General features: G+C 42.7%; 1 protein-coding gene across 3 annotated transcripts in view; it reads right to left on the bottom strand.

Annotated features, from left to right (window-relative positions):
• The window catches only part of Tspan12 (tetraspanin 12), a 94,841-nt gene that overhangs the window by 54,279 nt on the left and 24,546 nt on the right, over positions 1–16,016 (bottom strand). Inside the window, exons 1-3 of one of the 3 annotated variants that reach the window (XM_042272824.2) lie at positions 13,392–13,550; positions 12,964–13,119; positions 11,870–12,005 (exon numbers count right to left, since the gene is read on the bottom strand). In XM_042272824.2, the coding sequence (XP_042128758.1) occupies positions 11,870–11,935 (66 nt within the window). In that variant the 5' untranslated portion in view covers positions 11,936–12,005; positions 12,964–13,119; positions 13,392–13,550. Of the gene's footprint in view, positions 1–11,869; positions 12,006–12,963; positions 13,120–13,328; positions 13,360–13,391; positions 13,551–16,016 lie in introns of those variants that run through there. The other 2 variants (XM_076566162.1, XM_042272823.2) reach the window with 2 other exon arrangements.

Genomic DNA, 16,016 nt, shown 5'->3' with positions numbered 1-16,016 from the left:
CATCTAGTTCAATAAGAGAGACAATCAGACACTGTAGGTCTTGTGATCTGAGCAACCAGCAGTACCCAAATGCTGTGAGATATTCTGTATGTCCTGTGGGAGCCCGTTCTCGGGTTCTTCGTGGCTTTACCCAGCAGGTCCGCATAGAGGATGATTAGGACCATGGGCCTGAGTGCAGGTGTCTGAGATGGTCTGCACTTGGCTGTGCTGGGGGTGGTCTGTATGTCAAGTTGCTCTGATTGGTCAATAAATAAAACCTGATTGGCCGTGGCTAGGCAGGAAGTATAGGCGGGACTAACAGAGAGGAGAAATAAAAGAACAGGAAGGCAGAAGGAGTCATTGCCAGCCGCCACCCTGATAAGCAACAGAAAAAGATGCCGGTGAGCCACGAGCCACGTGCCACATGGCAAGGTATAGATTTGTAGAAATGGGTTAATTTAAGCTATAAGAACAGTTAGCAAGAAGCCTGCCATGGCCATACAGTTTGTAAAGCAATATAAGTCTCTGTGTTTACTTGGTTGGGTCTGAGCGGCTGTGGGACTGGTAGGTGACAAAGATTTGTCCTGACTGTGGGCCAGGCAAGAAAACTCTAGCTACACCCAAATCTATATAATGTATTTTTATGAAAGTGTCAATCTTGAATCCAATTAAGCATCAGCTGTATCAGTATATAGGAACAAACTACAAGGTATAGATCTAACCACCACCTCTAGGATACAGTAAATAAAGTCAAGAACATGAATTATTTCACAAGACAAACAAGATTGTTTCTTCTTCAATTTAAAAAATAGGCATTGAAATAAAAATTTTAAAAAAAGAAAGAAAGAAAACCTGTTAAAGATTAAAAGAAGTTCAAGAGATTGCCCAATGCAGTATGTTGGTCTGCTTTGAACTCTGATTCCAACAAATCAATTGCAAAGAAATCTACAGACAACTGGAGAAATTTTAACATTGAATAGATGTTGAAAGATACTAAGAACTTAGCCGGGCGGTAGTGGTGCACGCCTTTAATCCCAGCATTCGGGAGGCAGAGCCAGGCAGATCTCTGTGAGTTCGAGGCCAGCCTGGGCTACCAAGTGAGTTCCAGGAAAGGCACAAAGCTACACAGAGAAACCCTGTCTTGAAAAACCAAAAAAAAAAAAAAAAAAAAACAAACAAACAAAAAAAAAAAACAACAAACAAACAAATAAAACAAAACAAAACTAAGAACTTGACTATTCTTTTAGGTCTGAATACAAATTCACTTTATTTTTAAAGGCCCCTTATTTTCTAGAGATCTATTGTAAATTGTGGATGAAATTTAACTATGACTGAGAGGCAGTAATAAAGAACCATGTCCTGCAGGTAAGGTTGGCTGGAAGTTGAGCAGCATGTGTTGGCATCTACTGACATGCAGCAGTGAGGAAATAGAGGTTAATTATAGCCCTTTCAAGTTGAAATGTGTTTTAAAATTGTCATAACTCAAAAATGCAAGAAAAAAGACCTACCTAAAACATGTTGGTAATGATTCTGCCTGGAAACCTTTGCTTAAAAGGGAAAGTTGGCTCCTGAGTTCTGAAGATTTCCCTATTTTTATCTGAAGTCTTTTCAAAATGTGTCTTTGTTTTCTTAAACATAGTATACCATTCAAGAAATTTGACTTAACTGGATTTTTAACATGTCTGGCATTTTGATGAACATCTGTCATTTCAGAGTTAATGCTGAGGGGATAGTCATCTAAGATGATAACGACGCTGAGCTGACGCACACAGTGACCTTGAGACAGGCTCTCTAGATAAAGCTTCCAAGGAGCTCATGTCCTCCCAGCCATGAAGAATGGCTCCGCTGGGAAGCCAGTGGATGAATTCACTCTCCCATCACTTGTTTACAAAGCTGTATCACACACCTTTCATCTCACATCTACTTGGCAATATGTGGGTCTTTAGCTTGTAAATGTCACAGGGTTAGGATATTCCATTATTTTAAATTATTTTGCAGCTATAAAGAACCCTTTTATTGCTCTCCAAAGTAAGAAATGATCTTTGTATCTCCATCCTTGAATGGCTTTCTTTTTTCTTTTTAATCATTTTGAGAATTTCCTACATGAGTAAAATGTGTTTTAATCATATCACCCACCTCTTCTTCTCGCCCATCCAACTCATCCTTGTGTTTTGAGTCCATTTTCAACATTACAGTCCTGAGTCTTCACTATGTAAAATTGATTAACAGTGGTCACTAGACACAGTTCTTCCACTTATAGAAAAAAAAAAAGGAGAGAAAGAAAGAAATAGAAAAAAGGAACTCATTTCTTTTTAACTGTATGTTTCAAGACATTTATTAAAAGGCAGGGTGAATAAAGCCTTGGCTTTGAAGTCATTATTCCATTCAAAGAATATGCATTGATCTTGGCCAAGTACTGTGCTATGTGCTAGAGACACAGTAATGAGAAGAAACTGATACTATCTCTATGATGCAATTAACTAAGGGAAGAGGACACACACTACCAACTCATAGGAGGTATGAATGGACGACTGCAAACTGTACTAAGTGCAGGGAAAAAAAAAACAAAAAACACTACACGATGCTTTAACAACTCCGACTCCACAGGGTCAAAGGGGTTTCTCTAGGGTAGCTGAGATCTGTAGAGCAATGTCAAGTTAATTAGGAAGTAAAAGGATAAAAAGAACTTTCCCATCAAAGAGAAGAGCATAGGTTCTAGAGTACAAGGCTGAATGATATGTTCAGGAAAGGGAAATTGCTCCTGGTGGGAATGCACAAGCAGGCAGGGGTCAAGTAACAGCTTTCAAAGACACCTCAAAGGTGTGTGTCCTTGACCATGATGACAATGGGAAGCCATTGAACTCTGAACTCCAAGTAGGAACCCCAGTTCTGTACCTTTTCAGCTGATAACTTTTGGTATGACTTTTATTCTTTCCTTAGTCTTGAGCTTTTTCTCTTTTACAGCATCATTTAAAAAAATCTGCTTTGCCGGGCGTGGTGGCGCACGCCTTTAATCCCAGCACTCGGGAGGCAGAGCCAGGCGGATCTCTGTGAGTTCGAGGCCAGCCTGGGCTACCAAGTGAGCTCCAGGAAAGGCGCAAAGCTACACAGAGAAACCCTGTCTCGAAAAAACCAAAAAAAAAAAAAAAAAAAAAAAAAAAAAAAAAAAAAAATCTGCTTTATGGAAAATTCTTTTGATGAAATGGGCACAAATAGATTATCTATTATTATCACATATCACTTTTGACCTAAGAGTTTCTCTTAATCTTTCTCAATGTAAGAGTCTAGACTATTCCCAAATCAGTTCAGAAATGGAATTACTGGATATGTTAAGTCTACCAAGTGGACAGCACAGAGAGCCACTGGATGGCCATTCTCAATCTTAGCATGTCTAAAGCTGATCTCAGCTCTGCTAGTTCTTTTGTGCCCCTCACGCTGTTTACAAGCCTAGTGAATGGAGTAATGAACCCTTCAATCACATCAACTGGCAACTTGGCAGACAGCCTGAACCTCTCCTTCCTCGCTGGACATTTAATTAGTTTTGAATCCTTCACATGGTTCCTGAGAGGTGTCTGGCAAATCCCTCCCCATCTCCTGCTGCTAGTTCAAGCCCCCATCCTCTCTTGACAGGATGTAGCAATCATCTTCATAAGATATATCTCCAGGTCATAGACTCCTGTTCCACAATGCAGGATCAAGCATGCTTCAACACATAGCTGTCCCTATGCTATTCCCCAACTCCTACGGCCTCTTCCCCCATCTCCCTCCTAAAGAATAAAGTTTAAATGCCTTGCAGAGGTCACACAAGGCCCTCCTACTCACTCCTTAATCCAGTTCTTCAATCCTGTTTGCTGCCAACTCCTCCCCATAGTTGAACAATGATGGAAGTCCTTGCAAAGGGCACTGTGCACACCTCCCAATGTTCCATGTCGGCTTTTGCAGTTGCCTCTGCCCCGCCCCAGCCTTCCAGTCCTCAGAAGCAAAGTAACCTCCACATCTCCTTGAACAGTCCAAACATCTGTCAGAGTGGAAAGACTGTCTCCAGCCTCCCTCTCTACCCACAGCACTCTGAATGCTCTCTCCACAGTCCTGGGGGAGCCTCTATCTCATTTCCTGTTTTACCTACCCAACTGAAGAGGACTCACTCAGTAGTAGGGCCTAATACCAGTTGGGTGAGTGAATGGGAAAAGAATTAAACTGCATGGAAATGTTTTCTGCTTTCTAAGCAAGATGAGTATTAGAGATCTTTAACAAAATTAGACGCTTTAAGAGAACTTCACATGCTAGAAACTTTCTGTAGGGAGATGCTGGCCAAATGACAATGTAATGATTTACAATGCAGGTTGGAAACTGGTATAGGAATGCGTTAAACTGTAAATTTTACATTCTACCACGTGTCACTGTGTACGCAGACCGGTGTCTATCAAACATCGTAGCAGTGTCTGGAACACTGGTCAAGATAAATATCAACACTTCGCCTTCTACCACAGTAAGCGAGCACCTTTGAAAATAACTGGCTTAAAGGCCTGAACACAATCTCATCCTCAGAGAGTGATTGCAGTCACCGAGGCTCAGAAAGCGGCAACAGAAGGCACAAATGGCACATGGCTACATCAAGGAACTAAACCCAAATGCGACAGAATCATTTCACTAAAGTCATCCTGACATTATGTAACCCAGAAGTGTAACTTCCAGGAACAACTCACACTCCTCTAACTCAATCTCGGTATTTTCTGTGAATTCTCTGTGGGAGCCCGTTCTGGGGTTCCTCGTGGCTTTACCCAGCAGGTCCAAATAGAGGATGATCAGGACCACGGGCCTGAGTGCAGGTGTCTGAGATGGTCTGCACTTGGCTGTGCTGGGGGAGGAGGTCTTTTGCTCCACCCCTTGGCGTCTCTATAAAAACCCTGGACCAGAGACAGTCCGGGCCTGTTGGAATAGGTTCCAGGCCCTCTCGAGGCTATCCTTTATTTTCTATCTGTTTATCTCCGCAAGATTCTCCGCTATAAATCCTTCTATCTAATATTTCCTGCTGCTCGCACTCAAGAAAACTCTGGGAAGCTGTGGGGGTGGTGGGTAAACGCCCCACAATTCTCCAAATTAGATTTTATTTTGTTTTAGACTTAACATTGCCCCTTTTTGTACTAAGCATATAAAATACCATGTGTATTTATGGGGTATTCGTATTCTAATTTATGAATTTGATACATATGGATCAAGTCTGGGACATAATTATTCACCTGTTACTCATGATCTCCAGTACTGTCATGTGTTGTCTAAACATCTAGAAAACATGCAGAAAATAACACAAGTATTACTTCATAGATATGCCTTTGTCGTTTGCCGCATCCTGTCTTGTGAAATGCTTAGGAAAATGCTAGCTCTCCACAAATAATTAGAAATGTCAAATGTGCTTTGTTGAAAGCATGGTCTGATTTTTCCTGAATCTAATTATGTAGGTAGGAGTGTTAAATCAAGTTGTTTTACAAATCAGAACTGTGTGTGCATCCACATTTTCTAAGTTGTGTTATGAAGTATATATCTATAGTTTGCCCAAACTAGGTCATTGCCAAACACAAAGCTTTGGACTTCTTCAACTGTTTACATAAGTCATAGAACATGGCAGAGGTACAGATTCTCTTCAAGAATGATAATTGTCTAGAGCTACCTCCCTGAGCTTTCCTTTGTGTGTCAACTCTGTTAGCAAGGACAGAATGTCAGCGAGGTCTAGAGGTTAGCTCTCCTGTCTCCACAAAGAGCACGCAGACAAAGACCCCAGGTTTTTGAAAGCTCCATCTACTCATCTTGTAAATGCTGAGACTGAAGCAAGAGCATTGTTTCTTTAAAAAATGACTTTTTATTTACTTAAAAGTAAAATAAATTCTTGCTGGTTTGGAGGCTGAAGCTACGTGTTCCCATGATACCTCCGCCCCTGCCCTGCGTGCCTTCCCAGCTTCCCTTGTTGGAGTGGGTGACAGAAGAGAAGTACAAACGATGAAACTATTTATCAACATCTTGAAAGAATAGACAATGTTAATAATGGCCAGAGAAGATTGGGAAATTACTCACGGGCATCATTTAAGCACAGACTGCATTAATCAGCCAGCGGTGGCAATCAATAGCACCCAGAATAACAGTTCAGAATGAGAGTTTTCATGCATCATCATCCCTCCCTACATAGGAAGATTTTCATTCCCTGGACCAGAGAGACTCACTTTAAGTCTCTGATGTGCTGGTATAATCAGTGGAGTTATCATCTTCATTCTCAAAATCACACTAGTTTACAAGTGAATGAATATGGTCATGAATGAAAGGTAGAATGCTTCACTCGGCACTACAGTTTGGGCCAGCTGCAGTCAACTCCACTGTCCCAGAGTGCTAGCTTAGGGTCATTCCTTGAGTGATGTTGGTAGGATGGGTGAGGAGCCAATGTTCCTCTCTCCAGTGGGAGTGGATGTAATCCAGAATCTACCATCTATTCCACAGAAGCATTCCATGAGGTACACAGGGACTCGAGCCTGTGACAGCTGAGACATGCTGTATTTTTAAAATACTAGTTTTGCCTTGATTAATTTTTTTTTTCATGATGGAAATTTATTTTTAAGAAAGCTCAAAAAATCACATGGCTTTTCACCACCACTTAGGAAGAGTTTTTTTTTTTTAAGCCCTTGAATACCATTCGTAGTATTAAGCTAAAAGTATCAATTTTAAAAGTATTTTAATATGACAAAATAACTTTTTTTTTTGGAGATAAACTCCCACTTGCTGAAAGTATAACTTTTTAAGGAGTATATAGTAGAAAAGCATCTCACTACGGATGCTGATGTCCAGAGAACACAAGGAGAATTTCTCCCCCATCTGCTGATTCTTCATCTATCCCCAGCCCATCCCTAAGCCATGAACAAGATTTCCTGTTCACTTTTTAGTCGTTCTAGGTCTCTTTTCATGTTTACTCAGGGAAAGTCCACTCTTAGTATCTTTTAAAATGGTAAGCAAACACCAATGACACTCATATGAAAAGTGAAATGGGAGTTGAACATTGCAGAAAGGGTAGCACGCTTTGAGAAAATTAAAAACAAATACACATTTTGTGAAATACAAAGTGTTTTCCATTTTTACAAACTTAAAAAAAATCATACTTACTTCTCTTTATAATAACAGACACATATCACCTAAGAATAATGCCCATATCAGAAAGCTACAGAAGTCATTTTTAAAACAGAAGAAAGCTTTCAGTTCTTTAAATAATGTGTCCTTTGAACAGGAAGTGTGTGATGCTTCAGATAGAAATAATCTCCATCCTTTCAGCATCTTGGGCAGCAAGAAGCTATCAGCAGCAGAGATCCAGTGTCAATCACTCCCTGTGCGCTGCTCCCCACACAGCTACACAGCACCCATGACACACTAGGCACCAGCGTCCCTGTGCAACCACAGCAGGGTCAAGCTTCTTCATAACGTGGAAGACACTCAACAGACAGCAGGTCAGAGCGACAGCTCCTCAGGAACAAAGAGAACACAGGGCACTGGGGTCTGAGGACCTGTGGATTGTTTCCTCTTAAACACATCGACACCTTGTACTTATGAAAGTTAATACTCAAGATCTATGCTTTTCCTTAAAGATTTTTCAATTCTGAGTATAGCAAAGCAAAAATTATATAAGTTGTCTATGTTTTCTCAATTAAAATATATTGTTCTCTTCTGCAGAAAAAAAAAAAAACAACTCACTGTGGGGAAAAGGGGATTGAGTGTCAATACAATACATAAAAGGTATGAGTTTGTCTATTTAAAATGTGAAGCGGGGAGCCGGGCAGCAGTGTTACACGCCTTTAATCCCAGGACCCTGGAGGCAGAGCCAGGCGGATCTCTGTGAGTTCGAGGCCAGCCTGATCTACAGAGGACAGGCACCAAAACTACACTGAGAAACTCTGTCTTGGGGGGGGGGAGCATAGAAGGTTCTACTTTGGAGCCGTATGAGTAACAAGGGAAGGTGTGCCAATTTGCCAACGAGAGAGAGAGAGAGAGAGAGAGAGAGAGAGAGAGAGAGAGAGAGAGAGAGAGAGAGAAACAATCTCCTCTCTGTAGTCAGAATGTGATGTCTGATTTAGGAAATGGGATGTAGATATCACATTTGTAATACCAAAGATAACTAAGGGAATGGCTCAGACCAATTATATGACAGAGAAACTTCATTAACATGTTGAGAGCCAGGGATGTAACTCAGTGGCAGAGCACGTGCCTGGCATGTCCAAGGCCCTTATTTCAATTCCAGCACACACACACACACACACACACACACACACACACACACACACACACACCTGTGCACAAGGGCACACAGAGAAGCTGAGCCTGAAGTTTAGCAGCATGCTCTGGTGACTTTCATGCACTTTGTGGACTGAGAGGCCAGCTCTAGAGGTCTTGGAATGAGCAGGTGGACAGCCAATCCTTCCCCACTGAGGAGGTTTACTTGACATCACTGAAAATACATTCAGCATGGTTCCCAGCAGTATAGCTTTTCTACATACGGATAAATAAACAAAGCTGGACCTGGACTTCCTGTTCTAAGGCTTCCTAGCATGTTACTGGACTCTTCTGAGTACTGCTTTATCTAAAGAAAAAAAAAAAAAAAAGGAAGGAAGGAGAAAGAAAGCCTGTGTATGGGCAGTGACGAAAATTAGAAGGTACAAACCCAGGGACAGGCCCAGTAAAGGGGCTAAAAGCTGCCCTGAATTGGTTAAAAAAGGAAACTATTTTGCTTTCTCTCTAAAAGATACTGCCAGCTTTTCCAAAGTTAGAATAATCATTTCATAAGAGTTTAACAAGCATTTCAGAAGGGTTTGTTTGTTTGTTTGTTTGTTTGTTTGTTTATCTGCTGCTTGTTTTAATTTTTAAAACAAAATTTCATTTTTATCCAAGAGCTGGCTTAGACCTCTTACCTAATCAGGCTGAACTTGAACTCACAGTAATCCTCCTGTCTCAGCCTTCCTACTGCTAGGATGGCAAGCATGAGACATCATGCCCAGTCCTGTAGATATTTGTAACTGAATAAAAAATAAATAAACCACTACATTTCAGTCAGAAAAGGCTTGCCACACAAGCCTGAGTACCGGAGTTCAACTGAATCCATATACAGGTGGAAAAAGGGTGTTAATGTCACAAAATCTTCGTGTGACGTCCACCCACAGGCCATGACACTGGCAGACCCACAAACACATCACACACACATACACACACACACACACACACACACACACACACACACACACACACTCACTCACTCACTCACTTTTTTTAAATCTTAAATTCTATATGGAAAAAGCAACCTTAACCAAGACAAAAGGTGTTGGCACTATAAAAGAACACATACCTGTCTACAGAATATTTGTATTTAAAAAAAAAAAAAAGCTATAAAGATGTGTTTCACTACAGGTGGTAATTCTTGCCGGCATTGGGAGAGGTAAAAGGTAAAGTAATAGTAACATAATACTTTCCATTTTCAGATTGTTCAAAATTGAAAAGCACAGTATTCTTAACAAAGCAGCAACAGATACTTTGTTACAAATAGTAAGATACGGTGATGACTTTATTTCTAAGCTATAGATGCCGAAACAAGGTTACTAGATCAAAAGCACAGTGGTGGTGGCAGTAACAGTGTTCTCACCAGGACAATAATACTTACCACTCCTGCTACCAGGAATAGTAGCAATCCACTTCCTGTTTGTCTCCTTGAGGAGATTAGCAAGATTGTGGTAACCATGCTGGCCACACAGCTCCTAAACTGACAGCACTACGTGCCACTGTTCTGAATGCTCAGCACACCCCTAAAACTACAGGAACCGGTTTACCTATTTTAAAGACTAGAAAACCAAGGCACTAAATTTACCTAGCAAATACATACTAACCACATAGGAGCTACTTTGTAGTTTCGTATTTTACTGACATTAACCAGGCTTCTGTCTTTGTGTGACTGCTGTCTTCACATGTATTCTGGTATAAGCAATCTCATGTCTTTGGCAATTATAAAAATAATGAGATGAAAAATCATGAACATACATGAAAATGGATACGTGTGGATAGCAATTGTCTAAAACAAATTAAAACACAGGAGAAGACATGCTGGATTGTTACAGAGGAGATACTGGACGGGAGAGAGGAGGGTTGGAGACAGAGCAGGGAACAATCTACTTGCAAATCATAACACACATACTGTCACAGTCAGAAAGCTGAAGGACAGGCTAACGGTAAAAGAATAACACTTAGCAGTAGCATAAAGGGGCCTGCAAATGATTAAGTGGGGGGTGGTTTAAAGCAAATTTCTCTATTCAGAAGAGTAATACCTTTGCAGAATGATTTGGGTATTTTCCCCAATGGAAGAAAAAATTAAGAAATTCCCCCAAACGCTTTATTTATTTATTTTTTTAATTGAACAACAAAGATCTTGTTAGTGAGGAGGTTCCGAGGTGAGCAGGGGCTGCATGTTAAAGGCACCGTCTAGGTACCGGTGAGCTTCGCCCTGTCCCTGGCACCACCATCAGAATAGCTGACCTCTGACATGCCATTTCACTGGCTCTTAATTTCCTGATTTACAAAGAAAGGAAGTTCAACAGGCCTTCCATAAAGGTTCCTTTAGTGAGAAACTGCAACGGTAACAAATCTGTCACTAGAAAGCAAGTCAAAAACCAGCAATAGGAGTAATAATACACATTTTACAGAGTTCAGAGTCTTAATACTTGATAGCTAAATCAGTAATTTAATGACCCACTTTAAAATATGTCCTTTTAGAACTGAAAAGTACAGTGAAATCAATTAGTGATTTTTCCATTTCCAAATGCCACATGTAACTACTCGATGCTTTAATTTTCATATTGACTTTTTAAAAGTTGTCATTTTGGGTATGGTTCAGATGACTTATTAACGACTTAATTCATCATCTTAGAATGGTGTCAATCCTAAAGGAGCAATTTAACAAAAATGCCATCCTCTAGAGACCTGATATAATAGCTGTCAGGAAATAAGGGGCTGGCCAATGCTAGGCAGACGACAGACAGAGAAATAAATAAACTGCACACTGAAATTTCCAGCAGGAAATGTTGAATATAAATTACTGAAAGGAAACGAAAGTGGCAAAAGAGAATTTGCTTAAGCGTGACAGCCTTCTGAAGTAGCGTTCACAGTTTTAATATTTACATTTTTCTAAGCATTATAAATAATACAGTATCAACACTTTATAAAAGCATGAAGTGTCACTAACTCATGCAGCATAATTTCCATGGGCCTGTTAAACTTTATGCATTTTGTTTCCTTAAATGGCTGTGTCTTTTTTTTTTTCTCAAAAGCATACATAAAATTCCTCAAACATCCCAACTTAGAAATAGTTATGTGAAAACCACCTTTTAGACTGTATGGAATTCCCTTTAAAAACCTATCCAGACTTTTGATAGGATCTCTAAGTATGAATCCTTCTAAAGACATATTAAGACCGTTTGCCCCAACCAAGTTTTATAGGCTCAGAGTTATGATGTAAAGAAAAAATGCAAGGCTTGCACAGTTATCTAAAAGTCCTGCAAACCAGCGGTTCCCGAGTAGTATGTCATAATTATCTTATCTACCAGTACAAGCACGTGCATTTATTTATATCCTTAGATTAGCTTCAAGTCTAACGTTACTGGCACTTGTATACAGGAGCGGACTTTTTTTCTAATTGCAGATGGAACTTGAGCTAGATCAAAGGCATTTTAAGAAGGTCAAATTTTCCTTCTCTGAAAAACAGAGGATGTGATCTCACGTCGTTAATTAATACTGAGCCATGCCCCTTGGCGCCTTCTCTGGTGGTGCAGAAAACCAGGTCCAGCCATGCTCACCTGCTGGGATGGTGGAACTGTAGACTTACCCAAAAGAGCAGGTTGAGGGCGTAGAGCAAACAGCGCAAACACTTCACGGAATCTTCTCTGGCCATTTTGACTCTCCGGAGGGAGAAGCCCCATCCTTTCACCACATCCTACCGGGGCAGGCAAAGCAGCCGCGATCTGCAGGGGCGGGTACAGCAGAGAACTAACTTCACAGCAAGTGCGCCCCTCTGCCAGCCCTAGTGTTCTGTTGGCCCTCGGATGGGTCCCCAAGATCCCCAAGCCTAGTTTGTTCGAGACATCGTCTTATCAAAACTCATTTGTTACAGTCATAAAGGGAACAAAACTCCCAAAAGTTCTAACGTGGCTTCAGATAACACCTGCTGCCAAGAGAAAAGGCTGACTCTCCGGATGAATGAAGGTGTACAGTAAACCGGTTCCCAGGAGACCTGCGGCGCGGCCTCCTGCATTCTGATGAGACTTTCTTTGCTCCCTCCCAGGGGACTGTTTGTTCGCAACTGTCCTAAAGGTTACAAACCTTTAAGTCTCTGGAGATGCCACAGGCTCCACTGCTACCCTCACTCCCCCAGACGGACGGACACACACACACACACACACACACACACACACACACACACACACAGTGAACCGGAGCACACAAGTGCCCTTTTCAACAGGACAATTCCCGAGTCCCAGCTCCGCGCTCCCCGCCCCACCACCAGGTCGCACAGCCCGGGTGTGAACTCGGGGGGACCACAGGGGGCGCAGCGCAGAACTGGGATTCCGCCCCGGGACTAGGGTTTCTTTGGGAGAATGTGAGAAACACTGTTTGTCGTCCGGGAATAATGGATGAGCCCGGGGCGGGGTAGAGGGGTGGCGGGGAGGGGACTTTGGGGAATCAGGGCCGGTGCAATTGTGCCCACTCCGGGCAGGTCATTAACCCACCCCCCAACCTCAGGGCCCTGCACGCCGCCGCGACCCTGAGGTCCCAGCCGCCCGCAGAGCACAAAGCCCGCGCGGTCAGGCAAAGCCACCGCGGCCGCGCGCCCCCGGCAGGTCGCACCGTGCAGCGCAGAAGCCACTCGGGCGGGCGGCGGGGAGCGCGGGCAGGAGAGATGCAGGACTTGTGGCCACTCACCTTCCGAGCAGCGCTCCCGCCGGGGGACAGTCGGGAACACACTGCGGACACTCATCCGGGCAGGGACGCTCCTCCCGGAGAGCCAAAGGGCGGCATTGGCTCCAGCAGCAGGCGCTTCCTTGTCTTACTCTCCCCAGCCGTCGCCGTCGCTGACTCCTGGGAAAAAGAAAAAAAAAAAAGTGCCGGGCAGCAGTCGCTGGAAAGTCTCTGCTAAGCCACCTCCCAACACCGCTGTCCCTCCCAAGTCCTCGCCAAGTCCGGACAAGGCAGCCGCGGCAGCCAGGGCCAGCTGCACAAACTCTCAGCGCATGCTCGGCCGCTGGCTGCCGGGTTGGGTCCTAGTGGGTGTTTCTTGTCCCTCTCACCCAGAGTGACACCCCAGAGGGATTCTTCAACTCTGCAAAATAGAATGCTGAAGAGATAAAAACCTGCAAGGCCGGGAGGAGTCCTCGCAGCAAATCCCTTTAAAATGGAGGCGTCGTCTCAGGAATGGAGGTTGAGTTATAAGCATAAGGAAACAGGCTTTTATTATATGAAAATATTTGTGTTTGAGAAGGGGGGCCACGGGTGGCCAACCCAATTCCTGCAATGAGAGACTGGTTTTCACAACCTTTATGGAGCCGCCTCCTGTGACTTGTCATTAACATGGTGCCCTGTGATCTTTATTGATTTGTGGCACTCCCCAATCAAAAATAAGTAAATAAATAAATAAATATATAAAACAATAGTTCTGCCTCACTCCGATCCACTAACATTTGCAAAATCATCAATGTATCCCTCTCCAGGCTTAGATTTCAGATAGGGAAAAGAACAAGCTAATTCTTTCACAAGTAATCCAAACTTTTCCAAATTTCTCTCGACCCGGTTGTGTTGACTAAGTTCTAAGTGGTGATTAATCTCAAAATGCACACAGGGCGGTGAGTCTTCGGAAAACCACCCTGTTTTTTAAACTAGAAGTTCAGGAAGTATCACGATAACCACAAAGCATCTCTGCAAACCTAGCTTCTATTTCAGAAGTAAGAAGTTTCACACTAAAAAAATTAAATTGCTGGAACATGTTGCTCCCCAAAAGAGATTGTGTCTTATCCCTCACAACAGTAGACATTGCTGTGATCATTTGTTCCCACATCTAACAGCAAATAAAAACTAATAAGTGTGAGTTACCTGAGACCCAAACATCTTTGAGGAAAACTAATAACTGGAGCCCTCGGTACAATTTGCAGCTGTAGCCTGTGTCCATCATCACCTGTCTGCTGTGTGACCAAAGTGACAGGGAGACATGGTCTAAATTGGTTGGAACTGAGGTCAACACCGTGAGACAATGTGGATGCCCAGGGCTAAGCTTTTAACATTCTTCCTAAGCAGATCATAAGACAGTCAGCCCTAAAAGGCATACAAGAAGTACAGCCATCCACACAAATTGCCAAGCGAAGCATCCATCAGATGACTCCTACCCCAGGAACACTGTGACTTCTGGAATTGTGGGGAGGAGCCAAGGAAGGCGCTTTTATCCTTTATCGGTGTGTTCACAAGTGAAGTCAGCTGCCTGCTTCACAAGGAAGGCAAATCAGACAAACCACCACCCAAATGCTGTTAGTGCCACACACTTCCTGAGAGAGGTAAAAATTTCCTCATAGAGGGGAGGCTTCGACATTAAAATAGAGAAAAGGAATGCCAACAATGCTCACGTCTCAGAACAACCCCCACCCCCTCCATTGTTAGAAGATTAGCGCTTAAGGGTCACCTACCCTAGAATGATAAAATAATAAAGTAGATAAAAGTGTTTTAGAGGCACATTTGTTGCCTCTTTGCATAGTAAATAACGAATGTGGAAGCAAAAGAAAGTCAAAGTAATAGTTTAACATCACCTCCTAGTCCAATCAGAGTCCATGCTGCTAGCGGGGATCCCAGCTGTCTGTCTAGTACAACAGTTTAGTGTTTCTCAAAGTCACTGTGTTAGGATCTCTTTGAACTCCAGCACACTGAGGTCAGAGTCTCCAAAGGTGTAGCCTTAGCATGTAATTTATTTCAAAATTCCCAAGGCAACTTTAGTGTGCACTAAAGTTTAAAAATCTACTAAGGTTTCGTGGAAGCCTCAAATGAGCCAAGGAGCCTCTTCAGATGGAGCAGGATGAAATTCCTCACCTGCCAGTTGATGAGCTAAGAGTATCCCCCACGTTATAAGAAAGAGGAAAACAACTGTAGTTATTTCTCTAACATTCCTGACAAATGGTCTTCAGGAGCTTAATCACCTTCAATATAAGAGCCGTCATCACATTTAAAACATTGCAGGACAGGGCAGTTGTGATGGTTTCAGTCGGACCATACCGCTTGCAATTTCTCTACCCTCATTTTACCTTTTTGCAGCCACAGCCTGAGCAAGGTCTCCTACCAGAGAGCTCTTGGGCTACATGAGGGTAGTCAGTTTCCCCTCCCTCTCCTGGGGTGGGTATCACAGCTGTCATTCTGTAGGCTCTGTAGTTTTCTCAAACCACATTCACTACATGGGCACCATTGCCATTGGAGTAAGGAGCAGCATATTAGGAATGCATATTCTACTCATTGCCCAGAAGGCAGGAACCCATTCGAAGGCAGTGTGTGCTTCATTAAGTATTATTTGAGTGTACGGCACTTACTGTACCTCCCTCCTGCTGAAGATGTTAAAAATGTTAAGTCCCTGCCTGCTGAGAAAAGGCACAACAGTTCCTTTCTGTTTATTTAATGGTAATAATATGAGTAAGATCTGCACTTACGAGCACTCTTCTATCAGTCCCAGAGTGAAAAGCAAAACTCAGCCACGCAGTGAGACAGGCACAGGCTCTTCTCTGCACCAGGCACTTGCCTGGTGCACAGCTTGTCTACCCATGCTGCTCAGTGTGGAGAGGAAGGAACAGCACAGGTGTTTGGTTGCATGAATGAAGGAGTTTTGCTGGCTTCTGAGAATAAAAGGCAGTTGAACTCTTCACAGTCATCAAGCAAAAGAGGCTAACAGTTTTCTTTAACAAGTTTTATGCGCATACCATAATGGTTGCTTCCCACAATGGCACATGAAC

This window comes from Peromyscus maniculatus, chromosome 3 (genome assembly GCF_049852395.1).
Source record: "Peromyscus maniculatus bairdii isolate BWxNUB_F1_BW_parent chromosome 3, HU_Pman_BW_mat_3.1, whole genome shotgun sequence".
Taxonomy (NCBI): Eukaryota; Metazoa; Chordata; class Mammalia; order Rodentia; family Cricetidae; genus Peromyscus; species Peromyscus maniculatus.
The sequence above is the reverse complement of the archived record's forward strand: the minus strand, read 5'-3'. Positions and strand labels throughout refer to the sequence as shown.